General features: G+C 37.9%; 1 protein-coding gene across 3 annotated transcripts in view; it reads right to left on the reverse strand.

Moving 5' to 3' along the window:
• The window catches only part of SREK1IP1 (SREK1 interacting protein 1), an 80,228-nt gene that overhangs the window by 62,590 nt on the left and 532 nt on the right, over positions 1 to 17,106 (reverse strand). For all 3 annotated transcript variants that reach the window (XM_029218031.1, XM_029218033.1, XM_029218032.1), the window contains exon 2: positions 6,927 to 6,974. In XM_029218031.1, the coding sequence (XP_029073864.1) occupies positions 6,927 to 6,974 (48 nt within the window). The remainder of the gene's footprint in view (positions 1 to 6,926; positions 6,975 to 17,106) is intronic.

Raw genomic sequence — 17,106 nt, forward strand, 5'->3', positions numbered from 1 at the left:
CTTTGTTAAACATTCCTTGCTTCTTCTCGATCTTTGCCTCCATTCTTTTTCCGAGGTCCTGGATCATCTTATCGTTATTCTGAATTCTTTTTCTGGAAGGTTGCCTATCTCCACTTCATTTAGTTGTTTTTCTGTGGTTTTATCTTGTTCCTTCATCTTCTACATAGCCCTCTGCCTTTTCATCTTGTCTATCTTTCTGTGACTGTGGTTTTTGTTCCACACGCTGCAGGATTGTAGTTCTTCTTGCTTCTGCTGTCTGCCCTCTGGTGGATGAGGCTATCTATAAGTTTCCTGATGGGAGGGACTGGTGGTGGGTAGAGCTGTCTGTTGCTCTGGTGGGCAGAGCTCAGTAAAACTGTAATCTGCTTGTCTGCTGATGGGTGGGGCTGGGTTCCCTCCCTGTTTGTCGTTTGGCCTAAGGCAACCCAACACGAGCCTACTGGGCTCTTTGGTGGGGCTAATGCCAGGTTCTTGCGGGGCTAATGCCAGGTTCTTGGAGGGCTAATGCCAAGGAGTACTTCCCAAAACTTCTGCTGCCAGTGTCCTTGTCCTCAAGATGAGACAAAGCCACCCCCTGCTTCTGCAGGAGACCTTCCAACACTAGCAGGTAGGTCTGGTTCAGTCTCCTATGGGGTCACTGCTCCTTCCCCTGGGTCCTGATGCATACACTACTTTGCATGTGCCCTCCAAGAGTGGAGTCTGTTTACCCCAAACCTGTTGAAATCCTGCAATCAAATCCCGCTACCCTTCAATGTCTGATTCTCTAGGAATTCCTCCTCCCATTGCCATACCCCCAGGTTGGGAAGCCTGACGTGGGGCTCAGAACCTTCAGTCCAGTGCGTGGACTTCTGTGGTATAAGTGTAGTCCAGTTTGTGAGTTACCCACCCAGCAGTTATGGGATTTGATTTTATTGTGATTGCACCCCTCCTACCATCTCACTGTGGCTTCTCCTTTGTCTTTGGATGTGGGCTATCTTGTTCGGTGAGTTCCAGTGTCTTCCTGTCGATGATTATTCAGCAGTTAGCTGTGATTCTGGTGCTCTTGCAAGAGGGAGAGAGCGCATGTCCTTCTGCTCCGCCATCTTGAACCAATCTCCTACCACAATTTTTTTAAATGGGGAAAAAAGCACCACGGCACAGTATGAAGTCTTACTAATAACCAGATTTCAATTTTCAGTTTTCCTATTTAATAACAGAGTAATCCTCTTGAGCCTGTTTTCTGATTTGTCACAGTAATTATTTGTAACAATAATAATAATGATTTTTGGCAAAGCATTGATGTAAAACTTGAATTAGCTAATTTAATCTTTACAACAAGTCTATGGAACTGAGTACTATAATTATCTCATTTTACCAACACAAAACTGAAGCACAGAGTGGTTAAGTAACTTGCCTAAAGTCACACAGCTAGTAATTGCCAGCTAAGGTTTGTACCTACATGCCAGACCAATGGTTTTCAATGTTCATAAAAATGGAGACTATGAAACCTACTTCACAGGGTTGTTTTGGAATGAAATGCAATGAATCGTATCTTTAAACTGCTTAGTACAGACCCTAGCACCAAGCAGATATTCAATACACAGTACCAGGTTCTTACCAGTTATTGTACCAATAAAAGCAAAGGCATATTCTCTCTTGTTCTCACTCAAGGAGTGGCTATGTGGGCAACTCTAAGTGTCCAGTAACAATAAAACCTACAGTTTCATTTAGACTGTGCAGATAAAAATGTGTCAACGCATTAAAAAAACTCTTGTTTTATACTTAGGGTGCCCATGCACTTCTTCCTTGGCCTACAGAGTGTACAGACTAGGCTAACAGGTATTAATTTTTACCAGGCTTTGTCTGTACCTAAGGTCCTGAGTTTTGAGATGATGAAAGCTACATTATAAACTTCTGAATTCTTAAACCTAGTTAATTCCCCAAACTTCACATCCCTATCATTTTGGTTCCCACCCAAAAGTGCAGGCCTCTGTATTCATATTACTTCCCTGAAGTCTCATCCACACATTGCTCTTTCTGTTCCTCTGACTTGACTAATCATCACCCCCTTCTCTCCCCATCTTATTATGACAGCTTCTGAAACCTGCAATCCCTGGTGAACAAACTGCTACCTGTTCACAGAATGCTCCCTCTACTGCTTTTTTTAAGGGATAATTGGCTCTTTCCTGCAGACGCTTCTTTACAGCTTACCTCTGTATTATTAGCATCCTCCAGGATCCTCAACACTGCTTCCACATAGCAGTCCCCTACGCACCCCTGCAGCTAGCCCTCTGCTGCTGTGTAACAGCCCCATCCACCAAAATTGTTGGAGCCTGACTCACACTCTAGCTCTTTACCTTAAGACCTTTCATAGTCTGGACAGACAGCCTATGGCTTTGATTGGCTTTTCTCAGCCCCTTGACATTCTAGATGCCATGGCCACACAAGGCTCCTTGTCATCACCTGGAACTGTTTCATGTCTGAGATTTTAAACTCCAATATTATAGTACTTTGACTATAACCTTTTATCCTTCTAGCTTCCTTATTCCCTTACACCCATGCACAGATCTGTTTCTGAATCTCGTTAAGACCTTCAGTCACTTAATCCCTTCATTTTTCTCTTAGTCTATCATTCCTTACCATCTGAACACTCTTTTATAAGCCTCATCTGACTCTTTCATATTCCTTTTCTACTGTACCTCACTGTAAAACAACTAATCTGGGTCAAAGCTATCCTTTCTTTGAGTCGTGCCTACCCCTGAGCAGCCAAACAATGCTTGAACACAATCACACATTCACGGACATGAGCACAAACACAAACTTTTTCATTTTTTGTTTGTCTTTGGTCAGCTTCCTCTCCTATTTCCCTCAATGACTTTTCCAAACTAATGCCTGACTTAAATCATTCTTCGACCATTCCCTGGCCCACTCAGTGCCTCCTCCCAAAACAGATGATTCTGCCTCCTAATTTACAAAGAAAATTAAGATTAACAGGCAGCATCTCCTTCTACTTTGTCTCTGCACCTGAAAACAACCATATTTTTCTCACCTAGTTTCCTCCAGACTTAAGAGGTATCCTTGTCATACCCCTTAAGAGAAACTTCCATAATCTTCTCCTGTCTCCAATATCTACAAGATCTCTTCTAATATCCCCTTGGTCTATATATACATTTTATACTTCAAATATAAAACCCTCCATTTATCCCATATTCCCTTCTAGGAATTATTCAATATGATATGAATGTTTGTGTCCCCCAAAATTCATATGTTGAAATTCTAACCCCCATAGGTGATGGTATTAGTAGGTGGGGCCTTTGGAAGGTGATTAGGCTCTGAGGGTGGTACCCTCATGAATGGGATTAATGCCTTCTAAAAGAGACTCCAGTGAGATCCCTAGCCCCTTCCGCCAATTGGGGATACAACAAAAATCTGTGACTTGGAAAAGGGCTTTCACCCAACCATGCTGGTATCCAGAACTCGGGCTTCCAGCTTCTAGAACTGTGAGCAATACATTTCTGTTGTTTATAAGCTACCCAACCTGTGTTATTTTGTTATAGCACCCCATATGGACCTTAAGACAGTACCCTACTTTCCTCATGTAAATTTCTTGAAAAATGGAAATAACATAGGCCCTATCCCTCACTATTCAGGCCTGAATCTACAAAGTTTGTTTCATGACCTACAACTCTACTTAAACTGATCTTGCTAAGGTCAGCAAAGCATTCTACCTGGCAAATCCAGTGAACATTTTTCAATCTATTTCTCACAAATCTTATCTGTTACACCTGACATTTCTCCTCAACCTTGAAAACCCTTACTCCCTTGGCTTACATGATGCTGCCCAGTCCTGCTTCTCCTGGCATTGTACCTTCTTGATCATTTTTTCCTCAGCTCATGCCTATCTATTTTACTCCATCTGTTGATATTTTACCCCACCAAGAGCCTGTTATTCATTGTTCCAAAGTTTGTTTATATAATATCATGTAAGTAAAAAGATACGAATGTGGAAAAAAAAAAAGAGTAGTTGTTTCCATGAAACAAAGCAGTACTTCTGGAAAGGCTTGATTTAGACGAACTGCTTTAAAAAAGCAGTTTTCAAATTAGGTCTTGGTAAGAAGACTGTAAAGATAGGAGAAAAAACCCTAAAACAGTGAGAAAAGGTATCTTTTTTTCTCAAAGGGGGTGTCATTGGCATTTTGGGCCAGACAATTCTTCATTGTCCAAGACACTGCAGGATGTTTATAGTTCCTGGACCCTACATACTAAATGTCATACTGCTCTTCTCCAGTATGACAGTTGTTATAGGCAACTAAACAAAAAAACCTTCACAGATTTCCAGGGAACCTGTATCACCTCTAGTTGAGAACTAATGATAGAAGGATTCTGCACTCAGATTTCTTTACAAGTATCTTAACTGCTTGCTCATCTTTGAAGAAACAAACTACAAAAAGTAGAAAATACATTTCAAATATGATTTCCACTCAAAAGATTGTGTGTAACACCAATCAGCAGACCCATGGCAAAGAAAAGGTCATGACTGTATATTATATCAATAGATTAGCATTTTTAAGTTAAATAAAATGTTTTTATTTCCTATTGCTGTAATCAAATGCTCAACTAGTGAGTCTACTGTATTGAACCTCATTTTAGCATATTTTCTGAGAACTGTCATAATTATCTGAGACATTTATTGCATGGACAAAGGCTTAGCGTCCTTGTAGCTTTTAAATATTCAGAAGTTGCCAACTTCAAAAAAATTCAAATAAAAACTCATTATAGAAATGACCATTCTTCTAACTTTGCTGAGGAAATTCTGCCATGAAAAAGTGAGATCCATGTTAACCTAGCAACACATTCATGTTTAATTTGAAACTTTTAAAAAACAATATAACCATTATTGAAACATACTGACAATATTTTTCAATCAAGTATTAAAGTTTTAAAAAGTGTACAATCTAAACCACTCTTTTCACAATAATAGAGAGAAAATACTCTTTCGTACCTCACTGACAAATATTCAAATTCTTAGGCATTAAAAACATTTTGAAGGGTTTTGTTGACCTTTGTCTTACCTCTACAAGCAACACAAAGATTCTGGCCTCCAAATAACAGATAATTTTTAAAATGTAGTTTCTATTAGAAAGAGGTGTACACTGAGAAGACTTTCATCTCTAGCAGCTGTAAGATGTAAATTTAACCCAGAAGGGAAATATTACTAAATTTCTCCACAGGAGACAAATTAGAAATTGTTTATAATATAATCACCAAAATCAAAAGAAAGATTTGAATAATATAGCAGAAGGCACTAAACTTGGACAGACAATCAAAACTATTTGCTTACTTGGCTTCTCTAAATAAATTATAATTACTACAGATGCTTCCATTATTGTCTAATATAAAGTAGCAATGAGGAAACTAGATCAACAAGAATTCTATTTCCAAAAAAATGATTTTAATTGCTTTCCTACAAGTCTTAAGTTAAAAGGAGTCCAAGTAGATGAACTGATATTAGTAGACAGACTGGGAAATCCATTCTAGATTGTGAAGTGGATACAGCATCGATATATGTAGTACTTTCTTAAGTATTTTTTAATGTAAAAATTCAAACAATCTTTATTGTTAAGTGCATCATACATAGAGAAGAGTATATACAATGAATATTTACAGTTGAAAGAGAATTAATAAAGTAAATAGCTGCATACCCATCTCTCAGGTTAGGTAACAGATTGTTACCAGAACCCTAATTAATCTTCTGTGTGCCCTCCCCCCACAAACCACTTGCTGTCCCCCACTTCCCCCAGATAACCACTAGCCTCACTTATGTATGTCTTCTTTGCTTTTCTTTGTGGTTTTACTCCTTACATATGTACTCCTAATCTTAAGTCTTGAATAAAGAAATGAAGTTAGCAAGGATTGAAAGAACATAAACAAAGCATAAATAAATATAAGCAAATTTAAAAAACAGAAAAGACATCATTGCACTCATTTCTTGCATGCAAGCACATTCTTCAGGAGTTTTTATTTATATGAAGGGTATGTAGACTTATACGTCCACTTTTGCTAGTTGAGCATGCTTCAACTGAGCCAGGTTTCAGCCAGCCTTTGCTTGAAGGCATGTGACTTGGTTCTCCTAGCATGCTTTTATTCTTAGCCCTTCTACTGGAGATTCATGCCCCAAGTGCTCTCTTATTACATGATTTGAAAAAATAAATTTGTTTTTCCATACAAGAACATCTTTATTTCGTTACAAAATAACTCTGCTATGAATGAGAGTATTAACAACAATCCAGGCTCATTTGCATGCTCTCCAAACAACTAAGAAAACAGTGTAATGCTACTGTCAGAGCTGTTATTAAGTCTTTAGGAATTGTTACATTTACCTAGGGAAATGATACTTGTTTATACTACATAAGTACAAATTTAGACTACATAATTGCTCATGCTGAAGTTTACTTTTCCACTCCATTTCACTAATCATAATGGAGGTTGATTGTTTAAATCAAGGTTTCACCAGTGAGCAGAAATTCTGGGACCAATTTCACCCTTATAAAGAGTTAATTCAATAAACAGGAAAACCTTTCATAAATAGTTTTCATTGCTTTCACCTCTTTGCCTAGTATCTATAAGGATAAGGAATAAAAGAATAAGTATCTATGTACTTTTTTGGGGAATATACTTTCGCCAGACTCCTAAATCTACTACTCCATTTGTACTTCACGACATTTTTGCTAGTCACCAGATATATAGCCACCTGTCACTGGGTGCACAGCAGGGAAGAAAAGTGAGTATTCGGTGCTGGCAGAGGAATTTCTGAATTATCTGCAAACCTGAGCTAAATAACAGGGCTAAAGGACTATGCTCAGGGCCCTGAAATCAGGATGCTAAATCATATTGCCCAAAGAGGCAAATGATTCACTGCACAAAATGCAATTTTTTAATGTACTTACGATAGCCACATTTTTTACAGCCTGCTCGGACACTGTCCTTGTTGCAACCTGAAATACAGTTGGATAACATTTTAGGAGACATATAGATAAGTAATAAGAACAAACATTTCATCACATGGAAAAGCTGAGAAAACCACTTGTTATAGAATTTGTTTCTTAAAAAAAAATCATCTCTGACCTAGCTTAGAATACTACTCAATTATTATAATTATTAGAAATTAGTGGAAAAGCTAATTTACTCAAATTATTTCCATGACAAATACTTAAAGAAGATATTTTTCTCTAATTCAACAGAAATGCTGTACTATAGTCAAGAGCTTCAACATTCCAGGAATTCTATAACACTGCAGAAGAAATTCCGGGGTACTCTGGCCTGTCTCTCAAATGTAAAATAATTAACTGACTAGATATATACATAAACATGCAGGTTAACAAATATTTTTCTGCTTACTCTTAGAAGAAAAAAAATTCTAACTTTCTTAAAGGAATTGGTGAAATTCCAGAAACATACTTTAATTGCTAGGTATTGTAAGAAACATCTCAATTCAGCACTCAAATTTTGACAAGAGAAAAAAACTAGTCACATATTCAGTGTGATCAATGTTTAGAAGTATTTACAGTATCTCTGTATAAATAGTGGTACATACAGGTAACGTTGAAGATACAAATAACAGAGGAAATAAAACTGATTTTTTATTTTGATAACATACATATAACATAAAAATTTACCATCTTAACCATTTCAAAGTGCACAATTCAATGCTATTAAGTACATTCACAATGTTATACAACCATCACCACTATCTATTATTTCCAAAACTTTATCACTATCATCCCAAACAGTCACTGTGCTCATTAAACAATAACTGTCCATTCCCCTTTCCCTCTAGCTCCTGGTAATCTCTATTCTGTTTTCTGTGTCTATGCATTTGCCTGTTCTAGGTATCTCATATAAGTGGAATCATACAATATTTATCCTTTTGTGTCTGGCTTATTTTACCTAGCATAAAGTTTTCAAGGTTCATCCATACTGTAGCACACACCAGAATGGCATTCCTTTTAATGACAGAATAATATTCCATTGTATGTATATGTAGTTGAAACCAAATTTAACCTCCAATAAGGGCTTCCATTAACCAATCAGAGGGCCAGTACAGTATTACTCTATTTCTTAATTAAGGGCATCTAACTCCTAAGTCCTTCAAATGGAGATATCTCAGCTTAATAATAAAGTACATATAGTGCAAATGTAATACATTTAATTTTAAAAGAAAGATCATTTTTAAACCATTTCTTTAATGGTATAAAGTCAAATATTAGTCATTTCCCCCTAAAATATACATTGTTGAGTTGTTCTAGTAAAAATACAGTCCGTTCTGCTACGATGCTTTTTAAAAAAACATAAATTTGTTCCAATGCATCTGATATAAGAGGGAACAATTTGAGGGCAAACTGTCCATGAAATACACTAGGTGAATACAGAAACTTGCATCCAGTTGCTCTGAGCCTCAAAACATACATGGACACATCTCAAACATTTCTAGCAACTTCAGTTCACCACGTGTGCTGTGAGCAGCACCCACCCACATCTGGTGTTATAACTTCCCATCTGATTTTGTATTATTACCTTCCTACCACTACTTCAGAACAACTCATAAGCTACAATTCTTCTGAACTCCTCTTCCACAGCAAACTTCAGGTCTTTTTTTTTTTTTTTTTGCGGTACGCGGGCCTCTCACTGCTGTCGCCTCTCCCGTTGCGGATGAGCAGGCTCAACGGCCATGGCTCACGGGCCCAGTCGCTCCGCGGCATGTGGGATCTTCCCGGCCCGGGGCACGAACCTGTGTCCCCTGCATCGGCAGGCGGACTCTCAACCACTGTGCCACCAGGGAAGCCCAACTTCAGGTCTTTTGAAAGGTACAGTGTCCTGTTTATTGCAGTATTTATGTATCTTTTAACCAATTAACATATGCAGATAGGTTCCTATGAGTTTTTATGTATCACTGATGAAGTTTTTAAGTGTTGTGCCCCAACCTCATTTTTTTTTCCATAAACCTTGTGGGTTTTATTGCAGAGTGTAGAAACACATAAGCTGCATTGTAGCAGAACTGTGGTATAAAACTGGATTAATAATACAATCAGGCTCTTTCATTATGAAATAACTGCACATTGAAAAAGATGCTCAGAGAATCCGGGTCAATGTTAAGTCCGTTCCCACAGAAACCACAGACACTGAATAATACTGAACAAAACTGTGCTAAATGCACCATTACCTCTCCTACAACAAACTCAAAATGTTGCAGTGGACAGATTCGAAATGATCTCATCTCAGCATGTATCAGAAATTAACTCGTCTTTGACTAAAGCCATGGATAAAACTTATCATTTAAGTATCTCCTATTTTTAGCATGAACAAAATATGAAACTTTTTCAGAGCAGTTCATCTTCTTTAATAAGGTTGTAATTTTTTACATGAAAGGGAAGTATAAGAAGAACTCTAAATAATTTCATACCAGCTATTTCCTCACCAGCCTTTGGCTAGATTAAGATTTCAAGCTTCATTTGTCTATCATTTTCACAACTGTCTGGCCAACTAAATACTTTTACCTGGAACTTTGAATCCGATGCAACAGACACAGGAAATCTGAGACAAGTGACAATGAAATGGGGACAGTTAGTTCATTCTGCTGTCAGGATCCAGTTTCTAGTGGTAGTAATGCCACTGGCAGCAGCAGCCCTAACCAGGTCTAGGCCTGTGCAGGATCTTGGCTACGGGTTCCCTTGCTCTTGTTTATTTTCTGAGCCTCTATTATCCACCCTTTTCTTAGAGTCTGTGAGCTTCCTGGTATCTTTCCTTTTCTGCTTAAGTTAACTAGCCAGTTTCTGTTGTCTAGAACAAGAACTCTGCTGATACAATGGTACTTGAGATCCATGTCAAACTGAATAGCAAGACTATAAGGGAGGCCCTGACTCTGACAAGTTATCCATTTCCCCATCTTAGGTTCCCGTGCTGTTCTTTGTTCCACTCCTCTTCAAAGTTTGCTAGACTAATAGACCCTGCCTCCCTCGAAATGTTCCTACAATCCGAAAGCCATTAAATAATCATGACCTATAATTCAAAAGCCATCAAATAAAAACTTACAAATTTGGCTACATATCAGTAATATATTTCCCCCTAACCCCCACCTACGCCTCTGAGGGTGGCAGGGCAGCAACATACCAAAGAGATATGCTGCAAAATTCCAGAGGTGCCTCGGTGAGTGAGACATGGGACAGGTGACCTAGGTCTTGAAGGTGTGGCAAGAGGTTCTGGAATGGAGGATTCTGGGCCAGTCATGGAGAACCGGAAGCTGCAGCAGAGATGATGGAATTCAAGGAAACATCCTTGCTTTGGTGAATGGAGATTTCTTCAGTGGACACTTGGTACCAGCTCTGAGAGCCCTTACCCCTGCCTATTTCCTGCCATGATGTGGGTCAGATGTACGTATTCTCTATCACATCAGAAGGACAGTGCTAATGTGTCTTATTCTTGTGAGAATCCTAATAAAGAACACATATACTCATTAAAAAAAAAAATTGGCTACATAACAAAGTCTGAATGGTAAAGCCCACCAAAAGCAAACTCAAAAGACACATGAAAACTTGGGAAAAAACATTTGCAACTCGTAGCACCAACAAAGGGCAATTATCCCTACTCTATAAAACCCACCAAAGCATTAAGAAAGCGATCAATGACCAACAGGAAAAAAATGGGCAAAGGAACTGAACAGAAAGTTCACAGAAAAGGAAACAGAAACAACTCTGAAACATAAAGATGCTCAGCCTCATTCATAATAAATGAAATGTACATTAAAATCTAAACTGGGATTCCATTTTCACTTATCAGAACAGCAAAAATTGAAAAGGTTGAAGAGGGTGTGGGGGGGCACACGCACATGTATCACTCGTAGGAGTAAAAATGAGTACCATCTCCATGGAAAGTAAGCTGACAAAATCTATCAGAACTACCAGTGTACATACTCCTTTGATACAGCACTTCCACGTCCGGGAATTAATCCACTCAATTTACTTGCACAAATGCATATAGGCTTATGTGCAAAGTTATTCACTGCAGCATTGTTTGTAATAGTAAAAAAAAGTAGAAATAATTTAGTCACCAATTTTGGTATAGAAGAATAAGGATATTCTTTATTTAATGATATGCAATGATCTCTAAGATATAAAGAGAAAAAAAGCAAACTGTAGAACAGTGTTTACGGAACGTTGCCATTTGTATAAAAGAAAGGAAATTATATATATATATATATATATCCCTACACGTTATATATAATATAGATTATATATATAATATATATATATCCCTACACACATATACTATAGATTATATATAGATTATATTAATAGATAGAGATATGTAAAGAAAAAAATCTCTGCAAGGATATATACATTGATTACCTGAAAAAAAGGTGAGAGACACGTCACTATAGACCTTCTGTATCTCTAAAATGTGAAACGTGAATGAATTGCCTTCTCAAAAACCAAACCCAGAAACTTCCCTTAGCCCCAACACTAAGAAAAGGTGTTGTCATGCAAGCATTCTTTGACAAAAGGGAATGATTGCACTTGTAAATTTTTCAGAGAAGCTACATTGCAGATTTTCAACAAAATTTTATTAACTGATAGTTCTAGGAACAAACTGTAGAGGTCTTTATTGTATTTGTTATATGTTAACAAAGCCTTACTCTGATCTAGAATTCTGTTGAACTTGAGTGGCAGGGGTCCTTCCTCTCCCAGTAACTTAAAGGACTAGAGAATGTCAGTTTCTCTAGATTTGGGACCATGCTACATTTTGTATACAACTTGGTGCCTAGCCTGGTGTAGAGTTGCTAGGGGGTCCTGAACAAGTCTCTGTTGCTTTGAGGTTATAAATTTAAGAAATACTTCAACAGCTGGGAATCAGTAACTTCTATTGCTCCCAATTGCCAGCTATGAAACTAGTGCCTGCAGTGTCACTGGTCCACCTGAGGCATGACAGGCACTAAAAGAACAGGAATAAAAGGGCAAAAGAAATGAAAATAATGACTGCTGGGAAGGGGGAAATGACGGAAGCACAGAGAACTTTCTGGGATGATGGAAATATTCAAAATCTTTATTATATATACGATTCTTCAAGCTGTACATTTGTGATTGTGCGTTTTATTTTCACATATATGAATTATACTTTAGTAGGTAGCATAAAATGAAAAAAAAGTAATAGTAGGACAAAGAAGGAAGTGAAAAGAGAAACGTTAAAAAAGATGAAAAAGCAGGGACAAAATAAAAGGAATGAGAAAACGTGAGACAAAGGGATGGAGTGTTCCTGACAGTAGCCTCAGGCTGTTCACTGGCCCCAAAAGGTATGGCAAGCTATCATACTGACCTCAAGTTATTCTCTTGAAATTTCACATAACCTGTTTCCAAAGTCAACAATTTTGTCACTGGGAACTTTAACAGTGATGCTTGGAACTTAATATTATATCTCTCATGCTGTATATTTTAGATTTTAGGGAAGCCTGTAAAAGCTTTCTTTATAATTAAAATATTTTCTGTAATCATTTAAATTTAAAAGTAAAGAGCTTAAGTAACTAAGTTTTCTTTGTAGTAAGTAATTAGCAATTGTAATCACCTCTGTCCATTCTTTTCATTTTTAACTCGATTAGATTCAAATTAGATTCCTTTTGTTTTGTAAAACTTTAAATTTTACATTTGGCTACTCAATAATAATTTTAGTTATAATTTGGTGACCCTTAAAGATAACTTCAATTTCTTCTGCTTTTAAAATTCAAATCGTGGCCAGATTTTATACCATAGAGGTGCTATATAATATGTATATAGCATATGTACTCTGCTAAAGTTGAATGCAGAGTAAAATGCCATGTATTTAAACTTTTCCACTGCTTTATATTAAGAATTTATAGATATAATCCTTTCTTTGGGATCCCCAAAGATTATACTGAAGGCAAAACAGAAAGAACAGCAGAAATAAAAAATTGTCTGCATACTAAAAAAATAGGTTAAATGAGTTCCGTGATGTAAATATTTTAAAAGAGCAGATGTCCCCACCTTCAGTTAAAAATGCCTTCATAATCATTTGACCCTCAAAAGAAGAGATAAAAGTAAATCAAAGAATTTCTTATTTTAAACTACTGGCATGAAAGAGCTAACATTTAAGTAAATGTATTAAATGCTTTCATTTGCTTGCCTCACAAAATACAAATAACCTGTGAAGAAAAAGGCTATAGATATTACCAGTTTAAGATAAGAAGAGACATGGAGAAGTTTAATTCACTATCTAATGAAACAGAATCAAGACTGCTGTCTAGTTTAGTCTGTTTACTTTAGTAACAGATTCTGCTCAGCAGCAATTCTAGTGATCATCCCTCTAAATATTATTTACCTATAACAGGCATAACTCTGAAATAGATGTGAGAGAAACCGTAAACATGAATAAAGTTCCTATACTAGAGGAAACTTACAATATACTAGGTTATCTAGGCTAACGCATCCACAGCTGTAAGGCATGCTAGACTGTGCCAGTTTAAAGACATATAGCTCCATTAGTAAGCAGGAAGAACTGGCTGGCATAACTTTCCATTGAGAGATCAGGAAAGCTTCCCACAGGTAGACATGGACAATAGAGCAGGGACAGTGATAACAAAAGCGTGTAGGTAGAAAAGCACAGAGGTTCTGAGAATAGTTGGCCAGGTCAGAAGACTGCAGAATGCATGAGAGCAGTGGTGGGAGGAAAGGGCAGCAAGAGTGATTCGGCTGTGCTTAGGAAGTGTGTACTTCATTCTTGCAGAGATGGGGAGCTTTGGCATTATAACAGTTTAGAAGCGAAAGAAAGCTTAGTCATCAACTCCTTCACCATAGAGACAAGGAAACTGAGCCTCTGAAAGGTTAAGGTGCTTGAAAAGAAATACAAAATTCACAGATATGGGTCAAGAATTAAGTTCCTGTCTTCCAGGAATGACAGGATCAGGTACATGACTTAGGAAAAGTATTTCAGGAGAAACGTGCCACATAGACTAGAGAAAAAAGAAATTGTGTATAGTATAGTTTAGGAGTGAAAAGAATTTGGATGTAGCATAATTTAGAATCCTTCTATTACTAAGTTGCAGTAGTAACCTGTTAAGAATTTGACACACTTTGATAGCCGAATGTAATGTTAATTTGGCTATAGGAAATTCACTATCTTGGCTATATAGATTTCACTGAAGGAGGGAGGGAGAGAGAGAGAGGGAGAGGGAGGGAGGGAGGGAGGGAGGGAGAGAGAGGGAGGGAGGGAGGGAGAGAGACAGACAGAGAGACAGAGAGAGAGAGAAAGAGAAAGTTTTCCTGCCAACCACATCAATAACATACATTGCCACTTGTGCCAGGTAACTCTTCATTGGGAATGGTTAATTATTAACATGAATGTCAGAACTAATTTCAACAACTGTGAATGGTAAAAGCAGTTTTAAAAGAAAGTAAACTTCACTGAGTTTCAGTGTCTTTAAATGTCATTTCTTTAATAACAACTATAAGCCTATGATTTCTCTAAGTAACAGAGTACACATTTCACTGTGTTACCTACACAATAGTTACACACACTGCTATGGAAAAACAGCTAAAGTAGGTGACCATAAAATAGATGAGGCTGATTAACATTTGTGGAAAGCAACCTCAGTACTTTATAGTCATACCTTGTAATAATCACTAGCAGAACCACCCAAAAAATGCCATGCTGGATCCGTATGAGCAGTATACCTAAAAATAAAAGAGCATTCTTGTCCTTCTTGATGATTATCTCCAAAGATTTCTGATGGAGCCCTATTTTCCTGTAATACACTGCCTGGATCAATCATCCAAGAAATTACCTTAACATTTTCTGTATTTTCTAATGGAACCTGCATTGTACTTTTACAGTGCTTTCATGCCTATTATTTCAATTTTTTCTGGGTTTAAATAGTTTATCTATGTCTTACCATCTACCTTAAGGGCACAATTTAAGATTATTACACTTTGAAGCATTATTTTGAATTGAAAGAAGGTTAACATATCTATAACACTAGTCTAAGTTTAAGGGAATTTCAATAAGGACTTAAAAAATCACTTTTGTCTTCTTTCTTAAGCAGCACATTACATTTTCATTACTAGACTTAAGTTTTATGAGGACACAGGTTGTGACATACCTATACCCTGTAGATGCTCAAAATGCTTGCTCAAATAATGAAACCAACAGTGACAGCAAGTCAACTCTGGATGCATTTGTGTGTGGCCAAAGTCATCAGGGCTGACTTGGCCTATCAGGATGCCTAGGCAATCTACTGTGCAGACTGGACTTCCTCTGCTGGCCCCTTACATGTTGATACTCTCCGGGCTCCAGCCACAGACCTTCCCTTCACACTCTGTGCACTCTACCTGAGCAAAGGCTTCCATTCCCATGGCCTATTACATGTGTGGATGATACCAAACTGTTCTTTGATTCTGGCTTCCTTCCTAAGCTACAAATTTTCTCTCTTAGTGTCTATTAGATATTTCCATTCCTATCTCTTACTCTTAGATATTTCCATTCCTTGAGTACATCTCAACACAAGCCCCAACTGAAGTCATCATCATCCCCCCTAAATGCTGTTCCTTCTCAGGTGTTGCCTATATTAGTAAATAGCCCCACCCAGCCCCACTAACAGTGAAACCCAGGTATACCTCATTTCCAATCTTACTCACCTACAGTGAATATATCGTTGATTCCCAGTGATTCTACCACCAGAAATATATCTCCAATCTATCTGCTTCTCTCCTTTTCTAATGAGACCATTCCTGAGGCATCATCACAGCTTACCAGAGTTACTCCTAACTGGCGACCCTGTCTCCAAACTAGCTCTCCTTCAATCTACTGGGCAGCCAGAATGCTCTCTCCATAATGTGAATATGTTTAAAAATCCTTAAATATTTTACTATGGTCCTTAGGAAAACATCCAAACTCCTTGTCATGGCTTAAAACATCCTGGAAGAACTGGAAATTGCCCTGTAAGTTATACTAAAACACAGCAAAATGGATAAGCACATGGGGTCTAGAGGAGCCAGAGTGATCCGTCACTTCCTAGCTATCGCAGTCAAATTTCTTGATTTCTCTGTCCCTCAGTATCCTCACCTGTAGAATGGAAATAGTAACACTGAACTCACAGTGTGGGTGCAAATGTTAAATGAGATAAAATACAATGCTTGACAGTGTCTGACACATCTGACACATAGTAAATGCTTAGTAAATATTAGCTACTGTTATCACTCTAGTTAATTTCTCACTTCTCTTCCATTTGTATTCTTAGTTCCATCCATAGTGCACATCTTTCATTTCGTCTTCTGACACATTTCTTCTTCCTTTACATATCCAGTCCCTCTGGCTACAACTCCCCCTCCACAATTCTTCAGGTCTCATCCTAAATGCCACATCCTCTGGAAAGTCCTTCTGGCCCCTCCAGTCTCCTGTTAGGTGCCCTTACTATGTGCTCAAGTGTTTGTATTTTCCCTGCCTTACACTTGTCAGACTTTCTGGTACTTTCTTTTCACTGCTAAATTGTAAGTTCTGTGTGAAAGGCAACTGTATTCCCAGTGCCTAGCACAGAGCCTAGCATGCAGTACGCCTTTAATAAAAAGTTATGTGTATGAATAAGTGTATCTTTCCTCTCTTACAATGCCCACCCCCCCCACCCGCCGTGCTCCTCCTAAAACTGCAGTTGGTAGAACAGCACTACCTTCCCATAACAGCTATCTGTAAAATACAGTTCAGTAAAGGCTGCCACAGAACAAACGTGGTCAAATAATACTGGGAAACAAAGTTGCTTCTGAACCACAGCAATTCGCAGCATCTTTTTTATACTATAGGCATTGTGAATCTCCAAGTTGTGTGAGTGGGGGGCCGGGGGGAGTGGTGTATATTTCTCAAAATATCTCCTGCAACCAGTACTGGAAGGAACCATACGCATAAATCAAAAAATCTCCTTTTACAGATTCAGAAACTGAGGCCCAGAAGGGCAAAGCGACCGGTCCAAGGCCACACAGCAACTACATACAACAAGGAAGAGAGAAGTAGAACCCCAGACGCCCATTTTGGCCCTTCCAGTACAAACAATGCCTCTGGCTACTTGGGTTCGCAGGT

Source organism: Monodon monoceros, unplaced genomic scaffold, assembly GCF_005190385.1.
Source record: "Monodon monoceros isolate NGI ecotype Baffin Bay Population unplaced genomic scaffold, NGI_Narwhal_1 Super_Scaffold_12, whole genome shotgun sequence".
NCBI classification, from domain to species: Eukaryota; Metazoa; Chordata; class Mammalia; order Artiodactyla; family Monodontidae; genus Monodon; species Monodon monoceros.